This window comes from Trichoplusia ni, chromosome 6 (assembly GCF_003590095.1).
Source record: "Trichoplusia ni isolate ovarian cell line Hi5 chromosome 6, tn1, whole genome shotgun sequence".
Lineage (NCBI taxonomy): Eukaryota > Metazoa > Arthropoda > Insecta > Lepidoptera > Noctuidae > Trichoplusia > Trichoplusia ni.
This window is the reverse complement of record NC_039483.1, coordinates 3,444,520-3,469,565: the sequence shown is the minus strand read 5'-3', so window position 1 is coordinate 3,469,565 and position 25,046 is coordinate 3,444,520. Positions and strand designations below refer to the sequence as shown.

General features: G+C 36.6%; 5 protein-coding genes across 6 annotated transcripts; 4 read left to right on the top strand and 1 right to left on the bottom strand.

Annotated features, from left to right (window-relative positions):
- Positions 1-1,653: 1,653 nt before the first annotated feature.
- Positions 1,654-7,678, top strand: LOC113495454 (ornithine carbamoyltransferase, mitochondrial-like). Of its 2 annotated transcripts, none has more exons than XM_026874177.1 (7): positions 1,654-1,832; positions 2,198-2,327; positions 4,332-4,480; positions 5,037-5,190; positions 5,527-5,652; positions 6,770-6,946; positions 7,358-7,678. In XM_026874177.1, the coding sequence occupies exons 1-7, from the start codon at positions 1,723-1,725 to the stop codon at positions 7,535-7,537; spliced, it is 1,026 nt and encodes a 341-aa protein (XP_026729978.1). In that variant the 5' UTR covers positions 1,654-1,722; the 3' UTR covers positions 7,538-7,678. The 2 variants fall into 2 exon arrangements, with proteins under 2 accessions (XP_026729978.1, XP_026729980.1); XM_026874179.1 differs by having other exon boundaries at positions 1,761-1,828.
- A 496-nt stretch (positions 7,679-8,174) lies between these two features.
- Positions 8,175-9,792, bottom strand: LOC113495217 (probable 28S ribosomal protein S25, mitochondrial). Its single transcript, XM_026873840.1, has 2 exons — positions 9,382-9,792; positions 8,175-8,892 (listed from the first exon to the last, which is right to left on the bottom strand). The coding sequence occupies exons 1-2, from the start codon at positions 9,701-9,703 to the stop codon at positions 8,711-8,713; spliced, it is 504 nt and encodes a 167-aa protein (XP_026729641.1). The 5' UTR covers positions 9,704-9,792; the 3' UTR covers positions 8,175-8,710.
- A 70-nt stretch (positions 9,793-9,862) lies between these two features.
- On the top strand, positions 9,863-12,240 carry LOC113495216 (ras-associated and pleckstrin homology domains-containing protein 1-like). The gene is made up of 2 exons (XM_026873839.1): positions 9,863-11,408; positions 12,059-12,240. The coding sequence occupies exons 1-2, from the start codon at positions 10,649-10,651 to the stop codon at positions 12,211-12,213; spliced, it is 915 nt and encodes a 304-aa protein (XP_026729640.1). The 5' UTR covers positions 9,863-10,648; the 3' UTR covers positions 12,214-12,240.
- Positions 12,241-12,621: 381 nt separating this feature from the next.
- LOC113495103 lies at positions 12,622-13,926 on the top strand. The gene has a single exon (XM_026873699.1). It carries the CDS (start codon positions 12,806-12,808, stop codon positions 13,655-13,657), a length of 852 nt encoding a protein of 283 aa, XP_026729500.1. The 5' UTR covers positions 12,622-12,805; the 3' UTR covers positions 13,658-13,926.
- Positions 13,927-17,006: 3,080 nt separating this feature from the next.
- LOC113494821 (facilitated trehalose transporter Tret1-like) lies at positions 17,007-24,255 on the top strand. The gene is made up of 7 exons (XM_026873307.1): positions 17,007-17,180; positions 17,613-17,768; positions 18,160-18,358; positions 19,726-19,919; positions 21,063-21,448; positions 22,535-22,646; positions 23,734-24,255. Exons 1-7 carry the CDS (start codon positions 17,102-17,104, stop codon positions 23,997-23,999), a joined length of 1,392 nt encoding a protein of 463 aa, XP_026729108.1. The 5' UTR covers positions 17,007-17,101; the 3' UTR covers positions 24,000-24,255.
- Positions 24,256-25,046: the final 791 nt, after the last annotated feature.

The following is a 25,046-nucleotide window of genomic DNA, read 5'->3' as shown; positions in this document are numbered from 1 at the left end:
TTCTAGAAAGCAATAAAAATGTAACAATGAAAACCGACATAGTTTATCTACAGTTTCCTGTTACAATCCGGAGTAAAAACATTGTGTCACACATTTGATGGTCGCGCCAATGATGGATAGCAGGGAGGGTTTTAAAGCGCTAACGATGTAAACTTTGAATTGGGACCACAAGACAGGTGATACAGAAATACGAATACCTACAAGTGTTTTTTATCCAGCCCTCTGTGTCCCACTGCCCAGGGCCAAAGATCTGGGCTGCATGGGAACAGCCCGCGAGTACAAAATTTAGTATAGATAATTTTAAAAATGGTTTCTTAACGCAACAATATCTCCAGATTGGAGACTTGTTGCTTGTTTAATTCTGGTGATATAAATAATAATAATAAATGCGGACAACATCACATACATAGTTCTGAACCCAAAGTAAGTTGCTAAAGCACTTGTGTTTTGGAATTCAGATACAACGAAAGTACCACAAACACCCAGACCCGAGACAATGTAAAAACTCAGAGCCACCTTCAACCGATAATTGGAATACGTGAATCCAACAAGCACAATTTAAAATACCTTTTGAATGATAGATCCTACACTACGCCATTTCGCTTTCACAACTGTTTGAGCCAGTACAGCAGTGGGTAGCCAGTTGTTTCTACATGATGTGTTATCTTAACGTTTGTCAATATGAATATTATATAATAAACATTGGTTCAGGCCTAAGGGCCTTCCTAAGTTAATGTAATATTATTGTAGTTATGGAAACATGAAACAGCACTGCACGGCGCCTGCGCGGCGGCGTAAAGCGTCATCACTTGTGATAGCTTTTGGCACCTTTTGGGGTTAATATTCAACAACTCGATTGGCTGGCTTCTTGGTCTAGTGGTCAGAGACCCTGACTGCTGTACTGGGGGTAGTGGGTTCTATGTTAACGATCATTCATTCTGTGTCTGAGTGCACTGTCATAAGGAATTAATCCTTGTATCGCGGGGAGCTTCGTAAACATTCAGACCCAAGGCAAGCATTCGTGGATCACACAAAAGCTTGCTTTATACCACTATTAATCATAGTAGAACTTTTGTAAATTTCTACATTATGTCAGCAAATATACCTATAGTAAAACCACACAATTTATTTAGCTAACTAATTCTGAAAACTCTCGCACAGTTCATGTGGTTTTTTCAATTGGAACTGTGTTAATTAATTAACATATGACTCGTTGGTTAGTGCGAAAAAAATAGTTATATAAATGAAAGGGTATTTGGTTAAAATATTTATATTAGTCCGTTTGGTAATTTTTCAAAAAGCATTGAAGTCAGTTTTTACGTTACGCAAATAAAACTTTTGATTTACTAAATCTATAAAAATAAACGATCCATCCTATTGAAATCGTGAAAGTGTCAAATGAGGGTTAGCAACGTCACTTCACTTGCCAATTAATAGTACTGATAAGTGTCGTCACACTAGATCAACTTTTTATCTTAATTTTTGTTTATGTAATAAAATTGAAAACAGTATCAAATATTTTCCGGGACATATATGTGATGAACTAATTATTAAAGATTTATTTTGAGAGAGTGAAAGAATGATGATATATGTCTATGCCTAAATAATTAAAAAAGACAAAGTCAAATTTTGACAATAAGTATAAAAAACAATGTCAAAAATAATAAACATTAGGCACTGCCAATAAAAATTAAATGTAAAAATTGTTTGCTAGTATCAAAAATGTCGAAACATTTGATGAAATCAAATTTTTACAATGTTTTCCCACCATTAAATTTACAAAAATTCTTAGTTTTTATACAAAGACGATTTGAAGCTACACAATGTTGTGAGTGAGTATTATTGATATACTACCCTGGTCATGGGCCCACCCGCTATAAATAAAAAAAGATCCCACGAGAACATAAAATCTTAATAAAAACTATCCTAAGATTCTCAAAAAAACAGTACACTGATCTTTAAATTCAATGAAGTACTCTTATAACATAATACTTGTTTAAGTTAAAGAATACTGTCAATTTTAGAAATGTTTTTTAAACAGAGAGAGAGCTAGTTCGCTTACTCCTGGGATGTTTTTATACCGTACCCTCTCAACATTGAAACCAGTGAAGTTTGGGCAAACCTTGGTGCGCTCTACTATATTTGTCCATTAAAAAACGTTAATTAGATGTCTAATTTAGACTTTTTTTTATTTTAGTGGCCCCAAAGATAAAGATACAAAGCATCTAATATGTTTTAAACAATGGAACCCAAAAATGGTTAATGACATCCTAGCAAGTGCCATAAATTTGAAGACCATGTATGGAGATACGCACAATAAGAGAATGGTAAGTTTGAAAAGAATTAATCTCCATATATTCAAAGCTTATTTCCCATAAAGTTGAGTAGGATACATTATGCTCATTATCTTCTTAATATATAGAAATTTCGTGTCACGATGTTTGTTCGCAATGGACTCCTAAACTACTAACCCGATTTCAATTAAATTTGCACGTCGTGTGCAGTGTGGTCTAACTTAAAAGATGTGGAGGTATATAATAGTCGCAATATTATTTCTTCCTAATCATTTATCTATAAACCATCCCTCCTACTTACCGCGTAGACGCAGTGGTTTGACTTGAATACTATACTGGGCGTGGGTTTGATGTCTGCCTAGGACTAATGTTTAGCATGATGAGCATGAACAGATTTTGTTCTAATTTTGCATCTCGGAATACATTCGTATGTTTATTATTCGCTTAGTACTCATAATTTTGTTTGGTCGGTTAGTGACTAGTTGGCTTAGTCTGAAAGTTGGGGAATAATTCTTATTTATTTTTGCCCGACCCGGAATTCGAACCCCCGAACCTCGGCAATACTGCAGCAAAAAGCCATTCAATTACTCCTACCGATAGCAATATATTTCAGAACCTTGCCCGGACAAGGCAAGTTTTGTCCTCAAGGACAAAACAACGTCCTAAAATCCCGCCATTTTCCCAAGGATCTTCAACTCTTAGTCCTAATCCCTCGTCATATGGACTGGTACCTTTAGTGTGTCGATAGCACTCAAGTGCACATAAGTGGGGTGCGTTAAGGATCGACTGTATCTTATGTGGTTTCGGTGACCACGTATTGTAAGAGAATTCGAATAACAATAGGGTAGGGGTCAATACGGTATTATGTATGTAGGTTTTATTTTTTTCGTCATTTGCAGGGGTGAATATTATTCAGGGATCATTTCTTCCTCATTGAAATAGGTTAATATCTATCTACTCTCTCATTTCCTCTGTGATATACTAGTAACTGGCTTTCAAGAGAAATGTTTTTCTTTCTTTGATGAGCTTAGGAATTGGTAATTTCTGATGTGAAGCAAACTTTTACCCAATGGATACCCCTTCTTGGATACGTCGTATGCATAGAGTCTTACTAACTAAATCATTTCTGTGATAACTCAGAAATGCGTTGCAATTCTTTATGTATATTTTGAGGGAATGCCTCTAAAGTAAGGTTGATATAGTTGTGGAAAGTAGACAGAGTATTACACGTGGAATGGCGTCTTTCTTTCACACTGCATCAAGCTCACTTTGAGGAATGCTGATAGGCCTCCTGATAATGTATTCTGATTCAGTCATGTTTCTGTTGACCTACTTAACTGTTGACCCAAAACATACCCACCATTCATTGAATTCTATTTAAAAAGAAAACAAGCCGGAGGTTATTCATAAATAGTTCCATTGAAATAGCTTCCACGTGCCTGTATAAATACTTAATGTGCTCGCTTCTGGTGAATTCCGAGAAAGAATTTAGTTAGTAGCTAGCACACAACTTGCAGCAAATAGTATTGTGAAGAGTAGAGTAGGAACCATTGTTCATAACAAAGAACAGGTTATGCCAGACAGAATCGGGCGACTAAGGGTTCCGTTAAAGTTGGGCGAATCACTTAATTTATATTAAAATTCAATTGTCAGCTACAAAAAATTTACTACCGTAAGACCGTTCTATCTATCTTAGCAGCAGCAAATATGAGGTATTTACCTCATATTTGATTTTTTGCTGTCTTGATACCACGGTTCTTGAGATAAAATCAAGTAAAGGGCGGACCGTTTCATTATTCACGCAACTGATTTGTTTTTCTCAAGCCTATTTTGTACGATTAACCTCGATCGCGAGACCGACCCCCACTTGATCGATTTTAAAGTAGTTCAGGTTGCCAATCACCGCCATCTAAGACTGTTCCAATTGTACAAGGGAGACAACAACACAACTGAAACATAAATTTAAGAGAAGTTATTAGGCTCCTTGCACATTGTGTCACATGCCATAAAGTTTCCAAAATTCGTTCTCTATTCCAGCCAATACTACCTTATACTAAAGTGATGCTTCTACAAGAAGTTAACGAGCCCATTCTGAACCTGGCTGTGTCGAAGGCAACATCATTCTTGGGCGCAGTTGAAGTTAATATAACGGATGGATTGATTTGGGATAAGGATTATCATGGCAAGTTAGTATTACTGGTTTTACCTGAGGATCTAAGCTGTATTCTGTCGTGATGATCTTGCTTTGTTGTACGGATTTTTATGCATAAGGTGCAGGAGGTTTCGTCGCAGGTCAGTAATAGTGTGACTTTTATAAATGGAACCATTAATATTATAAGACACCTGTGAGAAGCGCTGAAGAAAAATTGGATTTCAAATAATTGACAACAGCTACCGTAATGATCAATGATTGAAAACCTGTTCTGTTTGGGGTGAGGCCAGTTACCGGCATTGGGAAGTACATCAACTGGTGTCTTGATATTTGTTGGTATTCAAGTCCGATGGGAAATCGGAGTGAAAGCAGGCAGATAGATATCATAATAGTATTTCACATCATAATATTTCCTGCAGAAAATACATTATTTTAAAGACAAGGAATTTATCTTTAAAATTCCTTTTTTTATTTTATTATAAGTATGAGGCAAATTTGCTTTTAAAATGAAGTGAGGGTCTTTCGACACCCCCCAAATATTGTCTTAGTATCTACACTTAATGAACAATACAATTTTGTTTCTCTTCCAGAATATTCTCTGAAATGGCAGACGTGATTTTCGCGTTCACAAAAACACACGCTTGTATCAAACGTTTCGCGGGAAGATCAACTGTGCCTGTCATCTGCGCGATATCCAGGACCCATGCTAGTTTGCAGGCCTTGTCAACTATAATGTCTATCATGGTAGGTTAAAGTCCTTAATTGCTTGATGAAGAAGGCTCATTTAGAAAGACGTTATTTAGAGCAAATTTTGGATTTGTCGGCTCACTTTATGAAAGATTCATGCTTAAATGATAAAAGGTGTTTGTGTCGAGCGTTTCTTTGATAGATCTGAACTAGGCAAAGAGCTGGCCAGATCTTTTCCAATGTATTCTTATTGAGAAGTTTAGACTGCACGGATAGCCGAGTGTTGAGGTCATCACGCCAAACCCATTGTGCGCGACGTGTCGCGGGTTCGATCCCTGTCTAGTCTAGATGTCTTGTGTATGCGTGTATAAATAAAAAATCTTTATATTTCAGGAAGAATTCGGGTCAATTAAGGGATTAAATTTAGCGTACGTTGGTGCTCCGCATCCCGTTCTCAACTCATACTTGCTCCTGTGTCCTATGCTCGGAGCTAATATCAAGTTCAAGTGTTGTTGTCCGGTAAGTTTAAGATACCTAATCGTTTAGTCAAGGATCTTTTGGTTTCAGTACCTGAATATCGATTTTAGAACAATTCGGAGGAATAGGAAGTCAAAAGTTACTTAATATGGAAATTGTAATAGGTATTTTGAAAGAAAAATTCTGCCTTGATTTTAAGCCTGGAAAAAGAGAGCTACAAGTTAACCCCTGTATATTGATTGGACTCGAGTCAGCCTTTAGTTTTCGAATACTTGCAAATTTAACTTTTCACATCAATAAGTATGTGGATTACGTGTAGTGTCAATTTATTTTCCTATTATATAGCGATGAAAAAGAGGATCTCCAAAAATATCAAAAGACTTACAAGTTACACAACTAGCAAAATTTCATCAAAATGAGTTTAGCTGTTCGAGACTTAAGATGTTACAAACCTACATACTACTAGGCTTTATATGATACATAATAATAATATAAAGCGAACGTTTGTAAGTATGTAATAAACGTTAGCTTTATCGTTATCTTATGATTAGCCTCAGAAATCAGATTGTAAGCCTCATTAGTGGCACTTTCTAAAAGAACTGAACCGGTCGTTTAGATATAGCATCACATCTATACAGCTCTACTACCAGTTTTCAGAGGATATAGCCACCCTTTGATAGAGTGAACTAACAGTCGCTTCGTCGCTACACATGACTGCCTAAAGCTAATTACCAGCTCCGTTTGATTTGGCTGACCTAGAACCTATTTTAGGTTCAAAATAAATTACAGCCAAATCTTTCGTCCCCCTAGAATAATAATAGAATAGGAAATAAGCATATTTGTTAGCTTCTCCTCTTTCAAAATAAGTGTAGGTACATTAAGGAGATTTAAGCTTAATATTTTAATGCATATTTTCTAATATAGGTACTAATGTATATTCTTAATATGTTACTGTTTTTCTTTCCTTAATAAATAGATAAATAAATAGCTACTTGCTATTTTTTTTTTGGATATCGGCACTCTCGTTGTAAAAAGTAGGTATGCTAGCTACCTCTACGCTAAATGTTATGAGGCAAAATTAGTCCAGGTCAGGAGAAGTATTTAATTACCTGGAGACAAATTTATCTCAGTCTATTTTTTTACTGTCCACTTTTTTCAGAATTGTCCAGTAAGTCCTCTCCTTCTCCATGCCAGTAAAGAAATGACGGCAAAAACAGCCACGCAATCGATACAGTGTTTAAAAAGGAAGCAAGCGTTGCATAAAGCATGTATCGTCATATCTGGCCCCACTCCACCGAATAAGGATAAAATAAAAGAATTTACTTTGACTGTTGAAGTAAGACTTTCTTTTTAAATTACGGTTGATGTACCATCAGGAATCAGAGTTTAAGCCAATTAAATTTTACATTGTGTCGCGCGGGTTTTGTAAACATTCAAGTCACGTGCACAAGGATACCCAGACTCAGGACAAATATCGTGGATCACACAAACGCTCATGTTAAGAGGGGATCGATCCCAAGACTGGCGCTTAGTTGGTTTGGCGTGGTGACCTCAACCACTAGACTATCTGAGCAGTCGTTTTTAATTTCTGACGTTGTTCTTCCATCACAATATTTTAGTCTTAATACTTATTGTCCATTGTCATAATAATATACTGGCTTATAGCCCTAGCAAACTGCCGAAGTTCAGGTACCCTGTCGAATTAAGGAACAGATGACGTCATCCTAATAACCTTTAAAATTTTCAGGACATATCAAAGTGCACGGATTTCCGTTGGATATTCTACCACACTTGCCCAAGAGCTGAGGAAGTGGACGACGAGTTATTCTGGGGCACCCATTCGAGGACTTTTAACGCGTTTGTCAATATGCAGTACATTGCCGCCGCGTTGATGGCCAAAGCTGTACGTGACTTGACGTTTTGTTGACCGAAATTAGTAAGAATATAAACCAGAGTTTTTCGCGGTTGGTTAAAGAATTTTGTCTGGTAATGTAAGTGTTAACATGTTGATGTCTAAATTTTGTCATTTCTGTTGTATTCTTATTGTTGTAATAAAGAATATTTACGTTTAATATAATATATTTTTGTTTGTGATATACCTATAATATATATATATATATATACTATATATATATATAATATATATATACTTTGTATAATTTTTGACAGAGAACTAAAAATAGAATGAAACAGTCGATTCCATATTAATTAAAAACTGATCAACTCATAAAAAAGAACTATTAGGCCAACCTAAATAATTACTTTTTATGTCTACTGTTACTTTTCGAACAAGAAAAGTGACAACTTCCACCGACTAAAATTTTTAAAATACCCTGGGCCCAATCTTCTACTTAAGCCAGAGTCACGGGATCGCTCACGCTTGATCTACGCGACGTTGGCTGGCTTCTCAAGGAATGGGTGTATAGAGCCTTCCTCTCACTCTTCAAGAACAAAGCACACAATTCACCTTTCTTAAAAGAAACAAAAACTCTTAATCTGTTTTGGGAACTATCATGTCAGAAATAAGAAACATTTTTTACGCAGAGATTTATAATGAAACACAATTTGGTATTGCCATTTTATTGACAGGCTTTTTCTGGTAGAAATGCTTAAAGGAAAATATTTCCTTTATCACAAAAATATAGTTCCATTTTAGTATTCAAACAGAACTTTTAGGTGACCTAAATATCTACAACAAATTACATTTAATAGCTAAATAACTATCTACATTACTTAATTTAAAACAATTAAACACAAATATTGAAAATGTTAATATTATAAGAATAAATTCATAACAGGAAATACTCTGATACTAGGAGACTTAACCAATACTAATGTAATAGTTACAATTTAAATTAAATAGCACAAACTACAACTTCTTCATGTAAGTAACGGAATCAAGTCACATTATTATGTAATAAAAAACTGTGGCTATGTTCAACAGTGGGCTATGTAAGACTGATGATGCTACAAGACAAGAATATCAATAAAGGCAAATGTTTTGTTTCAACTTTTACACAAATTATTGAATATGGATGTAGAATACAAACAAAAATTTTTACAATATTAACATTTTCATCAACAAACTACATAAAATACTCTAATCAACTTGGTTCCTGTACTTTCCTCTCATGAACTTTGGTAAAGGAACTACACCGGGACACGGAACTTGCCCGTAGACCTCGCAGATACATGGACGTTCACATCCAATACCAAAGTTTGCGGGATTGTCTTTCTTTTCTGCAGCAATCGCTTCTTGATCTAGAACTTCTTTCGATTTGCCTGGAATTTAAGGTAAGAAAATTAGATTTGATTGTGTGGTTGTGTTTATTTAGGTGCGTCTTTGCACTTGAATAGTAGGAAAACTTCTGCGGAAGAAATAAAATGAAATTGACATTGATCATATTTATACAAAACTGTATACTGCATATAGATTAAACTATATGTAAAACTAAACTATATGTAGTATACAGTTTTAAAAGGTTGGGAGCGAAATCATTTCTGATTACGCTAATATTTATGACCAAACTGTCTAAATTGGTATCAATTCAACGAGTTTGAGGTGATTTTTCAAGAAAATGTATGTTGCTTGTTAATTTAGGATGCTTTCCAGACACATACATAAACTATACTTAAATAAATGTCCAATAATATTTTGTGTTGCATGCAATATGTTGTTGTTGCATAAATACTATTACATATTATTAATACATTTAACACAATAAGCATGTATTATGACATTTTCATACATAAAACCAAACAATAACTTACCAACAGTGTTAATTAAATGCTCCAAAATCTCTTCTTTCGACTTATTATCTACATCAACCAAGATTTTTCTCCCATCTTCAAAGTAGCACTTTATAAATGGAGAAGGAGTTAAATTCTTTAAAGTAGCTACTTGTACATCAGGATTCTTATACTGGATCTGTGGTAGATACCAAAATACAAACTCTTTCGCACCAAGATTGTTTTTCCCATTAATATTGTAAGCTACTGAAAATATCTTGATTTTGTCTTTTAATACGAGCCTGCCAGCATTTAAGTAGTTCAATGTTCGTCTAATGGGTTCTCTCCCTTTCATGAACGGCATTTTGGTTAGTTTTTTCGATTTTCTAGGTAACAATTACAAATATAACCTCTGAGGTATAACCTCAAACGGGCAAGTCAAAGTAGCTGTCAGATGTCACCGTCACTACAGATATACGAAAAAATACGTTTTGTTATTGCAAAGGACGATCACAGTACACAACGCAAATGATGAATAAGAATTACGTTCCATAAAAAGGAACGTACTGTCTGCTTTGCTTTTGGTGCATGACTTTTAGCTACAAACGAATGTTACTTCTTCTTCTTTTACTATATTTTAATTTCAATTATTTCTCTCAAATGATGTACTGCATAACTCGACAAACTACTTAGGTTGCACAACTAGAGCAGAGTGTTTCCTAATAGTAACAGTACTAACCTTTACTTAACTTATTTCGTATTATAGCGGCAACCAGATCTATTCAAATACCTTCAACCCGGGTTAAGACTGCCGTACTTCAGTAAAAGTGATTTGTGTCTTGATTTCATTTTGTTTCTCGAGTCCAACTCGAACATGATCGGTTTTTTTAGGTATAACTTTTTTGTTTACTTAAAGCCGGTTTTTCTATTAGATAGTTGCCCTGACCGCTTAAATAAATAGGTATGTTACGAACCATTCATTGAAGTAAACATGTTAAAAACCAGCTTTTATTACACGTACTTAGTTTGTTTGCAGCCCTATTACATTAATTTTAACATTTTAGACTAATCTATCGATAGCTCCAGCTTGAAGCTTCAACAAATAACATGAAATTTATTTTATCTTTTGTTCCTATTTGCTACGAATCTGTCAGTTCAATCTGTTCAGTCTGTGCTCAATTGCAAAAAGAAACTTCAAAATCTGAAATCTATCATGATACAGAAAACATTTTTATCTGAGGATGTAGATACAAATAATCAAAATGAATATAATATTTAACAACAATACCGGTCAAATTAAGTAGGTAAGATGAAACCATCATGCACCAAAGTTAAGAACCCTTGCAAAATCTGTCTGCAGGGAGTAACTAACAAGAATGGCTTACAATGCCAGGGAGCTTGTAAGAAATGGGCACATTTCAAATGCCTTAACTACACCCCTGGCAAGATCTCTGACATAAAGGCTGGCATTATCAAAGTAACGTGTCCGTGTCCTGACTGTGAGACAACACAGCCCAAAGAATTCCTTACTAACCCACCTTTCACGTGTTCAAACCATCAATGCCCAGCAAACACGATACCAAAGTGTCAGTCAAACGAGTGTCCCTCAAACAAACAGGTGAATAAGCAGGTGCCGGCCGTACCGTCGCCGAGTCGAAAAGCACAAAAGCCAATCCCTGCTGACTACCCTGGTGAGTGCCCGAATAAAGAGTGTTCCAATCAGGCAATACGGTGCCCAGCTGTAGAATGCCCAAACAGCCGCCAGGAGTCAAAGTCTAAAACGAAACCTCATCCTCGAGTGCCACCTCCCAAACCCCCAAGCCCTCCACCACCGACCCGAAGACAAAAGTCTCCAAACAAAAACCAGAGCAATCCATGTCGCAACTCACCTAAAGGCAAATGTTATGAAGATTCCAAAAAAAAGGCACCCGCCAAGGCTGCACCCAAGGCAGCAGCGAAAACATGTCCAAATGAATGCGACCAAGACAAAAAGAAGCAAAAAAAAAAGCCGCCATCGAGATCCCGGTCTAGTTCATTGGTATCTACAGATCCATCCTCCATTTGTGCGAGTAAGTAATGATTTCATTCCACTTGATGTATTTCGATTACGATCCTTGATCAGCAACTAGACGTATCTCAATTATAAAATCGTAGTGAGAGTAGCGTTAGCATCTGTCGAAAGTTCCCAATGGCGAATATGTTAAATATTCAGTTAATCATCAAAGACACCATCGACATGCAACCGCCAACCACTTACTGCCAATGTAAGTGCCACTTACTGCCTATACTCAGATTTATGATCCGATTTTCCTACACTTCTGGCATTTGAAATCGCAAAATCCACAACTCGATCCTTATGTCGGTAATAATCAATTGAATATATCCATTTTCATGAGCGTAAGTGTAGCTGTAGCACCTAAGTAGGTGCTATAGATTTCCATAGTCTGTAAAGGAAACAATTAAATATAATACTTATAGCCCTAATTAGACATTTTCACAACTTGCAATAGTTTTGTTATCTACCTTTGGCCGGTAATACTTCTTTCCATTTCGCATGGATGGCCCCTTGTAGCCTACCTGACTTTAAAGTTCTAACCCCCCCGTAAACGCTTTTAAAGAAGGACTGGGACTCTTCCCATGAGGTTATCGCGAGAACGAAAAGCTATGAAATATGAGAAGAGATCTTTGCTCAGTAATACATGATTATTATTTTCTAAAGATCCCACGTGTTCTTCATCGAGTCGATCAAACATGAGCGCCGACCCGAGAAGACGCGCGTCAATGATGCACGCCCTGCAAGACATGTGTACCACTGTCGGCAAGCTGTCTGTACAACTGAAGGATCTTATGTGTAAAATGATGCAAAATATTTAACAAGCATTATACATGTTTCAACCGGAATTGTAGTTTTATTCATTTATTTTATTCAAATCTAAAGTACGCAAATCTTAAGGACGAAAATATATTATTTTAATCTTATGTTGTAAGTATATGGGTAAGTAATAGTCTTTGATCGAAAAAGTTCATCATTGGGGAGCTAATCAAATTATCCGTATCAATAATATGTAATAAAATGTGAGTACACTTTTTGAACCCTAATTCAAATGATTGTCCCCGTGCTTAGAGCTTGAGATTTCTTCTAGATTATCTTCTAAGGTTTGTTTACGTTGAGGAAGACCAAACATTTACTAATAACTTTCTTACTAAAGACTATATCATCACGAATGATTGTTTTGATTCTGTGTCTTTTGAACACAAAAAGATCACTTACTAAAGAGATCAAATTTCCTATGTGACAGATGTACATTTGACATACACAGAAAGAAAAATTGGATGTCACCACCGAAACACATTTCCAAAATTCACCATGCCTACTTAATTACCCAAGAATTTACCGAAAAGGAAGCAAAAAAATTCCAACCATGGTAACTGTTTTCATTAAAGACCTCAGAAGCTTCTAATCACAATGTCAATCAAATGCAACAAAGTAAAAAATCCATGTAAGATATGCTTAGGGACTGTTACCCAAAAGAACGGCTTACAATGCCAGGGCGCCTGCCAGAGCTGGGTGCACTACAGCTGCCTGAACTACACTCCGGGAAAAATAAAAGACATAAAAGCAGGCATCATCAAGGTAACATGTCCCTGCCCCGATTGCAAGACAAGCATGCCGAAAGAGTACCGTACCGACCAGCCCTACAGTTGCAATAATACACAATGCCCCGCAAACCGTCCGCCCAAGTGTGATAACATTTTGTGCCCAATCAATGACCCAAGAAAACAAGGAGGGATAATACCACCGATGAGGCCACAGCCACAGCCTTGTCCTCTGAACAAATGCGGTAATGATTGCAAACAGTTCAGTAATCCACAGTTACCGAATATAAACACACCTCAAAGTGCTCCCCCTTGCGTGCCACCTAGAGGGGGGGGAGGGAGTGGTGGTGGTGGCGGTGGTGGTTACGGGCTTTCGCCGATGTCGTCATCCGACGCCTGCGTAAGTGATCGCGATCTCAACAAGTGTCCCTCAGGCTGTTCATCAAACAACGACGTCACAGGTGACGTCGGAGTATACCAATCAGTCGGGGGCAGCATGCCTTCCTTCCATGTCGTGGAACAAATGTGCAACACCGTCGGTCAACTGACGGAACAAATAAACGAACTCATGTGTAGGATGAAACAGGCAGTCAAGGATAATAAGAGTTGCCCCAAGTCAGCTCGAGCGCCTTGTAATCAGAAAGCTTGTACTCAAAAAGGGCCAAAGTCAATGTGTCCTAAACCCTGCTTCTGCCCCGGCAACCCCGCAAGAAGGAACTGAAATAATCAAAACTGCAATAGATTCACATATTTTTTAAATAGTTTTTCAAATACTAGTGTTAATTACTTTGTTGGCTGAGTTTTATTAGTAAGTATTACTATTTCCGTTAATTACCTGATAAGAATTTGTCCTAGAAGGGCAAACTGCTGCGTGGATAGGAAACGGTCGCATCGTTCCACCGTTACCAATTACATCGTTCGTACTTGGACCATCGAGTAATGTCCACTGTGTACAAGAAATATATTTTAATAAATCATATTTGAATTTTATTCGGATGTCTTATTATGAGTTGAGTTTGACAGGTGTAGTGCAAATATGAGCTGAAATACTTTTTTAAAAAACACGCTAACAGAATTGTATTTTATTTGTACCAAAACATCTGCTACCAATTTTCGGCCATCATCTTCCAAACTTGGTCCAATGTACAGAATAAGTGAGGATCAAGTTTAAACGTGTGTATTGTGTAAGTCTGATTGGCAATCTAACTTGTTCAGTTGAGTCAGTCCAAGAGGTAATGTGATGCGAATATTAATGGAATGTATAGTTCGGGACCTTTCATATCTTGTCCCTTAAATTCCCTTGAGGAATCAGTAGCGGAGATAGTGTGTTTTGATGCTCAAACAAAACTACGTACCTTTTACTTAGAATCAGGGAAATGCTTAGTGTTTTAAGGAGATAATTGATTGGAGGAAAAAAAACCACCTCGCGTCGAGAAATAAACAAAAGAATTTGGTAACCCATCATATTTATAACCGTACCAATCATTGCGTACTAAGGGAAAATCAAATTATCTATGTTCATCCTTTATTGTCTTTGAGTGTGCCTAATAAGTAATAGGGCGCTTTTTATGAGAAGTGGCTCGTGCATGGTGATAAGGCAACAGGTCCTTAAATACATTGTTGCTTATCACGTCAGAATTGACAATGCAACGTAAACAAAAGAAGTTAAGTAATAATAGTTTTCTATGGCTTGATGAGACACTTGTATCTGTTGACGCTAGAAGTGTTGTTAATTCTAATTTAGACATTACAAAAGCACAAAACGGGATACATGAACTTCAAAGAGTAAGGTTTAATCATCGACACGAAAGAAGAAGCTATTGTAAAAAAGAATAGTTGTTTGCGTTTGAGTATAATCGAGTCATGAGTAGAAAATATCTTCGAGTGAAAGCAAAAAGAAAACTACAAACTGCCTGTCAGTTAATTGCTCACCCATTAGAAAGACTGATAGTAAAAGTCAACTGTAAGCTTAAGGGCATCGTATACGAGGCAAGGAAATCTCTGGTACCAAGGGCGTTCCACTACCTCTTAAAGTAATATTATTATGTAGACCCTCTAACAACTTAAATCCCTGACGCTTGTCTACATGACTAAAACCATCGAGTATGGGCTCTTGTTTGGCCAGCTTTAATTTACAGAATGGCGGTGAAATATCTGAAGAGGAGCTCGTGGCTAAGCTATAACCGCATAAGTGATTCGATCACAGGCAGGTTAAGCTATGCTTGACGCGGTTGGTTAGTAGATGGGTGACCATCTTTGTCATAACGAGTTCCTCCGTGTTTCGGAAGGCACGTTAATTTGTGGGTTCCGGCTGTTATTCCTACATCTATGACAGTCGTTACAGGTAGTCAGAAGCTTGAAAAAGTCTGACAGCCAGTCTAAGCAAGGGGTATCGTGTTGCCCAAGTAACTGGGTTAAGGAGGTCAGATAGGCAGTCGCTCCTTGTAAAACACTGGTACTTAGCTGAAACCGGTTGGACTGGTAGCCGACCCCAACATAGTTGGGAAAAGGCCAATGATGATGGCGGTGAAATATCTGAAAACGACTACACCATTGAAACAAGTCATTTGCTACACCTACAAGTAAACAAACATAAACTTTCTCTTTTAGGTAGATACCTGGTCTATTTTTACATGCTCTATCTACAGGCTCTCAAGATAATATCAATCTATTGTTTACCTTATCAAATAATACGTAACTTTCATCAATGATGAGGACTTATACGCAAATAACTGCTGTGGCTTTCCCACGAAGGATTAGTTCGAGTTGTTGGTTGGTGTTGGTGGGTTTACTGGTATACAAACTACCTTCTGTAAGTAGTTTATGACTTTATTCATGTTTTTATTTTCATGAGTATCTTCATTGCCTTTTCCTAAGTCTCTGTCATCTTTAGTTTAGTAATTGCTACCATTTTCATACCTTTTCTTATTAAATAAAACAAAAAAACATCCTTCGCACAATCCTTCCATTTGTTCTTTTTGCTATAGGTGCCACTTCTATTTTTATCAAATTATGCGTTAGCTACATAATGACTGTTATGCGTAGGTAACTTTTATCACATAAATTAGATAATGATCTTTCAATTAAGTTATCCGGTTCAATCTCATTTAAATGTGTACAAGTCGAGGTTAAAGCCTATCAAGGCCAATATCTATTTCTAGAATATTCTAGTTCACCGACTGGACTTGAATTTATTCCTTTTATTTTTTTTCAATACACTTTTTTTGAAGTCGGCCTTAGAGAAGATACCTGAATGATATTTAGTATCTCTTCATGTGGGATACCTGTTGGTATGAAGTGGCTCATATAGTAGACCGGTTTGGAGCAAATGGGGGTGACATTTTCAACTGGATTATTTTCACAAACATACTATAAGTCATATGTGTCCAAAGACACCCAGACTCAGAAGGAGCATTCGTGGATCACACAAATGCTTGTCTTACGGGATCAAACCCGCGGCACGTTGCGAACAGTGGGTTTAGTGTGGTTTCAACTACTCAAAATTTGTTACTTTTTTCTAGACCATTGTTTTCGTTACAATCATGACATTGTTACAATCGTTACAATTTCGACACAATTTTTATCCATCAATCGATTCCTCGTAACATTTTTTCTTAGAAAGTCTTTATTATGAAAAAATCACTTCCGATCCGTGTAATTTCGTTATCTGATGAGTTATTTTGTAATGCACATTGCGCTTTATTATCTACTAAAATATCAGAGTATCTCGATCGTCATACGAAATTGGATAAGCTGTTACTGCGTTTTCTTTCCATATAAACTATAGTATGCCTAAACGGATTTTGTGTATCGATTTTATTACAATCTTCACGTTACTAGGAGAGACCATACAAGAGAAATCATTCTAGAACCTATACATTTTCATGAAATTAAAAATCACTCAAATCGGTCCAGCCGTTCTCGAGTATTAGCAACACAACCGGACAGCAAATTATTTTTATAATTTAGATAGATATTCTAGCTATTAGATTGATAAACATCAGATGCGATAATATTAATTTGATTTAATCATCTCCACACAAACCGATATTATGATCATTCCAGTAAAGCACTTCTTTCAGGTGGTGTAAAAATGAATTCAATTAACGTGAAATTATTTTAACTCAAGATATTTTGTTCATAGTTCAATAACAGATTTTAATCAATGGAAGAAAGAAAATACGATTACAGTGCTCTAAAAATGGACAATTCTATTAGGAAGCAGTTACTCATTATTACATGTAGTAAGTATCATTTATTTTTTTATGTCTTGGGGTTGAGACGTGGTCCTGAAAAATTGATCATAGGTTGACTCCGCAATCTTCAATGTTAACGTGGAACTTATTAAAAGTGGTACCGGTGGCTACCGTCATCATCAGCCCATATTCGTCTACTGCTGGGCATTGGCCTCCCCAATTGCACGCCGGCGAGATCTATCTCCAGTTTCGGAGTATCTACCGTATTTATCGTTCAAGAAGTTTTCATCTGAATACCTGAAACGTTGATCTCTACATGGATCAGGCTTTTTAATATTTATTTGTGTGCGACGAATAAATACTACCTCATAGGTTTGCAGAATATCGCCCATCTCTATTCTCTTGCTATTTCTTAGCATCGTTGGTCATATGCTGAAATGCATGCTATTTTTTATTAACCTTACTATCTGTCTTTCACAGTAAACATAGGCCAGATAATCGTAGGATGGAGTGTAGGATGGACAGCTCCTATCATACCCAAGCTTCAGGACTTGGAGACCAGCCCGCTGCCAGAAGTAGTCACAGATCTGCAAGCCTCATGGATAGGGTCACTCCTGTATATTGGTTCAGTTGTGGGTGAGTGATGTTAAAACTAATGGATAGATATTAATTTATTTTTATTGGTTTGTTCTTTAGTATTTTTAATGGATTTTGTTTATTACTGACTAATAGGTATACTTTATGATAAAGATTAACCAAGTCCTCAAATATTGTTACATCTCGTAATCGAAGAACTGATCTGAAATCTTCATCAGAAAACCTTAACAAGAAAAAGAACTGGAAAATATTTGAATTTCTTCAAATGGAGTGAATAAAAAAATGTTTTTTTTTTTTAAAGAAAGCACATGCGAACCCTGCACGTATTTTACAATGCTTTTGACTCTTCAGAGTAACTTTGGAAAGACTGTATCTCGGTCCACCCCAAAAATGCCTCTATTCACCTCGTTTCACTATTACTGTTCACCAGGTCCCTACGTCACGAGCATCCTTTCAAACATGATTGGGAGGAAGCCGTGTCTCATCATCGGCGGTGTCCTGAACGTCATCGCTTACATTCTTGTCGTCTCCACAAACAATATCGCCATGATTTACGCCGTCAGGGTTGTCAGCGGTCTGGGCATGGGAATCACTATTGTCAGCAATATCGTCTATGTTGGAGAGATCGCGTAAGTACTGCAACTTCTTTTAATGATGTTGAAAGTCTGTTTTAAAGCAATGAAATCAAGTCAAAATTATTTGTTGGAAGAAAAATGTGCAAATAACATTCATTACACAGTAACAGCCGCATTAGTAAAAAAACTGTGTTCTAACTGTTAGTTTCCACTTCCGAGATGGGGAGAACTTGACATTGGAATAATCATCCTTAATAGATAAAAACTTGACATAAAACTAGCAAAAAATAAATAAATATAGGTTAATTCAATTGGACATCATAAGAGAGTCGTTTAGACATTGGAGGCTGGAATCAGAAATCCGTATGAAAGCATGTTTTTGATCGATCGTCTCTAAATGAGAAGGAGAACTCGAATCAATGAGGAACTCACAGGTTGACATAACGTAAACAAAAGAGTGTACAACGTACAACACTAAGATATTCTCTATGCATTGCTTAACAAAGGGTATTGCAAACCTAACCTCGGTCAATGTGACATGTAACACGCACGTTTATCTTATCAAATACATTAGGCTCCTTATTAAATCACGACTTATTAATCTTAATCATATGATAAATGAACGATAAATACCTATATATGACACTTTTTTCACTTTTGATCTTGGCGGTTATTTGAAAACGCTTTGGTGTTGACCGGTCGTTGATATCAAGTTAACGAGCCTATTCACGAACATTAGCGGTGATAAAAGATATATGATCACGCCAAAATGCGTGTTATTCAGAGTCAAATTGGATCTATTTTCAGGCCAGTCTATTCTGGCCCACTGCACTGCAAAATCTATTCTGCGACATCACGAACAGTCTCTGATAGTAAGTTTTTTGTAGTTCTGAAAGAGAGACACGGAGTTTATTTCTTCAAGTTTCGTTCAACAACGCTGGTAGCTTAGTTGTAAAGTGATTGACCAATCACTTTGCCAACATGCGACTACATGCTACCAGTCAGGGGTTCTGTTATATTAATCCCAATGGAAGGCTAATTATAGTTCTTGCTGAGCGGATCCGTAAAAAAATCTAAACCGATGTAGAATATCACATTCTTGGTAGCTTACTACGTGTAAGCTTTTTGCTCACGTTTTTATTCACTCACTTTCTTGTTTGTTTGTCGTTCCGGTTGGATTTTCGCATGTCAATTTTGAGGCACTTCCCGATAAGCTAGCGAGCTGAAATTTTCAGGATAGCTTCAAACCCGATGACAATACAACTTACAACAACAAAACGGCTGGACCGATTTAGATAAAATTTGAATGGAGTGACATTTAAGAACTTGGAGTTTTAAATTTTTAAATCATTTTATTAATTACTGTTGTGTGCAAAAGGGCGAACTATACTAGAAGTAAAATATCATTTACTCTTTTTCAGATCAACACACATCAGAGGCATATTATTAACTTCTACATCCATAATAGGTATCACTGGGACCCTTCTGGTGTATGCTATCGGTCCTTTCGTGTCCTACGTGATGACAGGGTACATAGCTCTGGCGATCTGTTTGATACATCTACTTGGGATTATATTAGTGGTACCAGAATCTCCTGTTTATTACGCCATGAAAGGTAAGAAAATTGATAGATTTTTGTAACACTTAACCTTAACCTTGTAGTTCTCTATGGTCAAACAATAAGTCTTGAAGAGGGATGTCGTTTTATACCCTTTAGGCCTGATTCTTGGAGTACTTGTTCATACGGTCGTGCTTTTAAAACGCGACGCTTTTTTATCGAGTAGTGTTGCATTTTGAGCTCTGGGCGTTGGGCGCTAAAGGTAATAGTCGTATTAACATGTACTTGGAAATGCATTTGTTCTATTTGAACGCTTTTTTAACGCGCGTTAAAAAAGCTCCCGTGCGAATCAGGCCTTAGTGCTCCGTCTCAACTGTTAAACAACTAAATTCTAACTTTTATAGGTAGACTTTTTTTAATATATTAATCCTTGTATCGTTTAGGGTTTTACAAACAGTCACATGCACCCAGCCTCATGACTAAAATTCATTGATCACACAAATATTTGTCCCACGCAGGGATCACACACGCGACACGTCGCGCATAGTGGGTTTGACGTTTTTATCTCAACCACTCGGCTATCCGTGTAGTCGTGGTAGACCTCTATTACTATTTTTCACACTTTATTTTGAAACCCAAAAACGAATGTGTCAAAACGAACTTTTTTTTTAAACTACGCACATAACAAACTCATCGGCGGGGACATACCAACTTGACTATTAAAAACATTAGCCGTAATATAACCAAGGTTTAATTTACTTAATATTGATTTGTTTGCAATAGAATCTTCTCTAAAAGTTTTTCGTTAATTTGAAATTTCCTGAGGTGTATCGCTTACACGTACAAAATCATTAATATACTTTAGATACAATATACTTTATAACTTTACTTACATGTAAATATATCCTCATCAAAAGTTTTTGGAAAACATTCAAGAGTTCGCATTTTAATTTAAAAATTTACCTAAAGTTCTATTGTTATGAAATAAAACCTTTATTTGTTTTTTTAGGTTCCAGAGAGATAGTCCGGTCTAAAAATATTAGGTATTACTTACTCATTTTGAATTTAAAGTAAGGACCGTTAGTCACACGTTTTCCTAAGCCACAATGCGCTATCACCCAGGCGTGGCACTCTGTAAAATGTATACTTGGTAGTAAAACTATTAACAAAATGTTTATAACTTGTTTGTCTGCTGTCTAGACAACGACACCAAGGCAGCAAAAATCCTGAACATGCTTGGCCGAAGTAAAGACATAGAAAAAGTCGCTGACACGTTCGCGAAACGAGGAGAATCTTCAAGCAAAATCATGGACTGGGTGGAAATCTTCACCATTAAATCAAACAGAAAGTCTCTCTTAATAACCTTCTTGCTTGGAGCCTTCCAGCAGACCAGTGGGGTGGCTGTCGTGCTGTTCTTTGCGACGACAATCTTCCAATTGGCTGGATCCACGATTAAGCCAGATCTGGCGACGATTATCATTGGCGTTACGAGATTGCTGTCCAGTTTAATCGCACCGTTATTGGTTGAGAGTAAAGGAAGGAGGATTTTGCTGTTGATTTCTATGGCGGCCTGTGCGTGCAGCTTGGTGAGTATCTAGTTATGTAGTCATTGTTATAAGTGATTGGTACTGGTGATAAGGGTGACAAATAAAATAATAGGGATAAGGGCAGGGGAATGATGATGATGATGACTGGTGATAAGGGTGGCAGGAACAACTATACTTAATCCTATTTTTTTGGACACCAAAATAGCCGAGGTATTGGATAATAAATTGACACGAGAAAGGGGAAGCCTATGCCCAACAGTGGGACGATAAAAGCTGCGGATAATGATGATGTTGATTGGAATAAAATAAATGAAAAAAAATACAGTAACTTTAATGCTGTTAAAATTGAAAAGTAAAAGGTTACCTCTTACTTGTCAACCTTAATTAAAAAAGTAACGCACCATAAATTAGATAAAGGGTACAAAGTTGATTCATCATGAACTAGTATTTGCCTGCAGTTTTGTCTACTTTAATATCTTTACCCATAAAAATATTTTTTATATTGTGTTTAAAATTCACGGTTACACTACGTCGAAACGGTTCAGCTATTTAGCCAAAAACTTATGGACAGACTTTCACATTCATGATATTACGCGTAAAATACTTAGTTACGAAGTTACGAGATATCGAATTACTTTCGGTAAACACGTCACGTTTATATCACGTTTTTGTGCACAATATGCGTAGTTCACACAAAATACTGTTGAGTCTTATTTTACCTACTTACAAATTATCACGTGCCTCGCAATGTTGTAAGCAAAAAAAATACATGTGATAATGAACCTGTCAAGTGCGAGTCAGTCGTGATATTAAGGGTTCTCTACAAATTTGCTAAAGGAAAAGTAGCTTGCAAAAAAGTTGATGAACGTTGTTGTTGAATTGGGGTACGGAATCCTAAAACCACAAGAGTAGGTACAGAGATGAACCCTGATAACATTATTCGCCTATTTAAATCATTATTTAATAAACGCTTATGCTACGGGGATCGAACCCGCGACACATCGCGCACGTTGGATTGGGGCTGGACCGTATTCCCTGAGAGGAGCGAGTTATATAGATTGTCGTATAGATTTATCCATCTCTTTTCAACCAATTCTAATTTTCTATCACTTGGTTTCCTTTCAGTCAATCCTGGGTGTTTATTTCTACCTGGACAGGATTGAGAGCCCAGCTTTGGGCTCCATCGGCTGGCTCCCACTGGTCTCTCTCATCGTCTACTTCTTCTGTTATGAAGCAGGTAAGAATGTAAAAAACATATAAAGACAACCTACCACGGTATATTTAACGAAGTACCTAATTATTGTGTTAAACTGCGAGTCTAGTAATAAAACCACCTCCAAGTTAAAGGTCTCGAGTTCGATCCCAAGGTACGCACCGACTTTTCGGATGTTGTTTATAGGAATAAATGCCACAGTTTCCGTGTTTTCGAAGGCAATATGCGTAAATATGGGGTCCTACGCCTGATCTCTCTCCGATTACCGTTTCATTGAGCTATGAGAGTGCACCTGTGTTTAATATGCCTTGCGCAACTGGTTAGTTTCTAGTGTCATTAATGACACCAATTTAATGTCAAATAACCTTCGCGGTTGAATTCCGTTAGGACCTGAAAAAAGTCTGTGCACATATGTAAATCCAATGACTATGACCATGAGTGATTTACAACAAGTAAAGCAAATGATAAATGATTGGTTTTTTTTTGTAAACATATATTATGGTGTAAATTCGATAAACCATTTTAAAATTCTAATGAGTGGAGGTACACGTTCGCAGTATCTTAATTGGCAGGAAATGTGCCTTCGGTTTCAAATTTACCCGAAAATAATATGACGTCAATCGTCTGGTTTTGTGTAAATATTTATTGGGCTTACAGACACATAAATTAAGATTAACATGAAAATGGGTAAAAAACGTTTTTATGCATCAATCAAGTAAATGTCACATTAAACTAACTACTAAAAAACTTAATGGTTTACACATTTTTGTAGCCTGTATTCGCTTTATTAACCGCAGACGCAAAAAGAGTTATGTTATGTGTTTGACGTGTCAGTTTCTCTGCGGAATCCTAGCTCCCGAACGGATTGAGCTATTTCAATGTAGTTCGCTTGGTATTAAGATGAATAATGGGCGAGTATCCTTAGACATGTTTGATAAAAATAAGTCGATTCGTTCAAAAGTTGTGGATCCTGAAATTGTTACGGACAAACTTGGTGTTCCTTCTTAAAAGAAATTTTTTTTTTTTGCTATAAATAATCATTTTTTCACACCTTTCTTCTCCATAACCATATAACTTGCCCTTTTATAACATTCCGACTTTCCACCATCAGGTTTCGGCACCATCCCGAACGCGATTGTCGGCGAGATGTTCCGAGCCAACGTGAGGGCTAATGGCTCAGCTCTAGCCATCACCATGACGTGGCTCGTAGGTTTCGGGCTCACCACCAGCTTCACAACCATGCTGGACGCTCTCGGCGGTGACGTCACCTTCTGGCTCTTCGGATCCTCTTGTATAGTTGCCTTCCTGTTCACCTATTTCTTCGTTCCTGAGACTAAGGGAAAGACGCTCCATGAAATTCAAGAGATGATGAGTTAGGAGAATACTAATAGTGTCATTCATCGGCCATCTTGTAAATAGCAGATTTCGGGCCCTGTTATGATTTAAATAACATTATCATTAATTTAAAATGTTGTTAGATAATAGATTGTAAATAGAATCGTAATATAGCAGTATTTAGAAGAGAACTTTTTGACTATTTCTAATTTAGGCTAAATTAGGTAATAAGAGTTTGTTCTGCAAATTCGCAGGACTGTAGTTTTGAATGTAAGATATTAAATTAATTTATTATTTATCATTGTTTTATTCAAAGCCGTTAGTTTCCCACTGCAAAAGCCTGTTATAAATTCCACTTGTCCTACGTTATAAATACATTAGAAAAATAAATAGTACCGGATTTTTTATTTATCTGTTTTTCTTGTTTATAGCAATTTTTGTGTCGCGGGGGCTCCACAAACATTCAAGTCACACGCACAAAGACACTCACACTCAGGACAAGCATTCGTGGTTCACACAAATGCTAGTCCAACGCGGGGATCGAATCTGCGACACATCATGCTTAGTAGGTTTGGCATGGTACCACTTGGCTATCCGTGCAATCATATGTATAGTTGTAGCTTATACTGCTTGTGCTTCAGGTTTTTTTTACTTAAATTACCTATTAGTGAGTAATTATCCCTAAATGAAATTGAAATTACAATACGACGTTCATTAATTAAGTTAATGTAGTTCATTAAAACATCACAAATTACAACACAAACGTATTTAGTTCACTATTAATCATTATTAAGGTAATATGTATAAACATTCATACAAAAACACTTTTCTTGTTTGTTTGTTTTTCGTTCCGGTGGATACTTGCAATTCAATTTTGAGGCACTTCCCGATTAGGTAGCAGGCTGAAAATTTCAGGGTAGCTTCCTGATGACAATGTAATATACAAATATAAAAATGGCTGGACCGATTTTGATAAAATCTGAATGAAGTGACATTTAAAAATGCCTGTATGCAAAAAAAACGTCCTGCTGCAAGGCTAAACTATCTACTAAGGTTTTCTCTTCCAGAGACTTCTTGCTAAAAAGTAGG

Excerpts from the sequence above, each read along its gene's own strand:
- LOC113495454 (XM_026874177.1), top strand. The coding sequence starts at position 1,723 with ATGTCGAAACATTTGATGAAATCAAATTTTTACAATGTTTTCCCACCA. Across the intron at positions 2,328-4,331 it reads ATACGCACAATAAGAGAATG|CCAATACTACCTTATACTAA; the intron begins GTAAGTTTGAAA and ends TCTCTATTCCAG. Across the intron at positions 4,481-5,036 it reads GATAAGGATTATCATGGCAA|AATATTCTCTGAAATGGCAG; the intron begins GTTAGTATTACT and ends TTTCTCTTCCAG.
- LOC113495217 (XM_026873840.1), bottom strand. The coding sequence starts at position 9,703 with ATGCCGTTCATGAAAGGGAGAGAACCCATTAGACGAACATTGAACTAC. Across the intron at positions 8,893-9,381 it reads GCATTTAATTAACACTGTTG|GCAAATCGAAAGAAGTTCTA; the intron begins GTAAGTTATTGT and ends CTTAAATTCCAG.
- LOC113495216 (XM_026873839.1), top strand. The coding sequence starts at position 10,649 with ATGAAACCATCATGCACCAAAGTTAAGAACCCTTGCAAAATCTGTCTG. Across the intron at positions 11,409-12,058 it reads TCCATCCTCCATTTGTGCGA|ATCCCACGTGTTCTTCATCG; the intron begins GTAAGTAATGAT and ends TATTTTCTAAAG.
- LOC113495103 (XM_026873699.1), top strand. The coding sequence starts at position 12,806 with ATGTCAATCAAATGCAACAAAGTAAAAAATCCATGTAAGATATGCTTA.
- LOC113494821 (XM_026873307.1), top strand. The coding sequence starts at position 17,102 with ATGGAAGAAAGAAAATACGATTACAGTGCTCTAAAAATGGACAATTCT. Across the intron at positions 18,359-19,725 it reads GTCTATGTTGGAGAGATCGC|ATCAACACACATCAGAGGCA; the intron begins GTAAGTACTGCA and ends ACTCTTTTTCAG. Across the intron at positions 19,920-21,062 it reads TGTTTATTACGCCATGAAAG|ACAACGACACCAAGGCAGCA; the intron begins GTAAGAAAATTG and ends TCTGCTGTCTAG.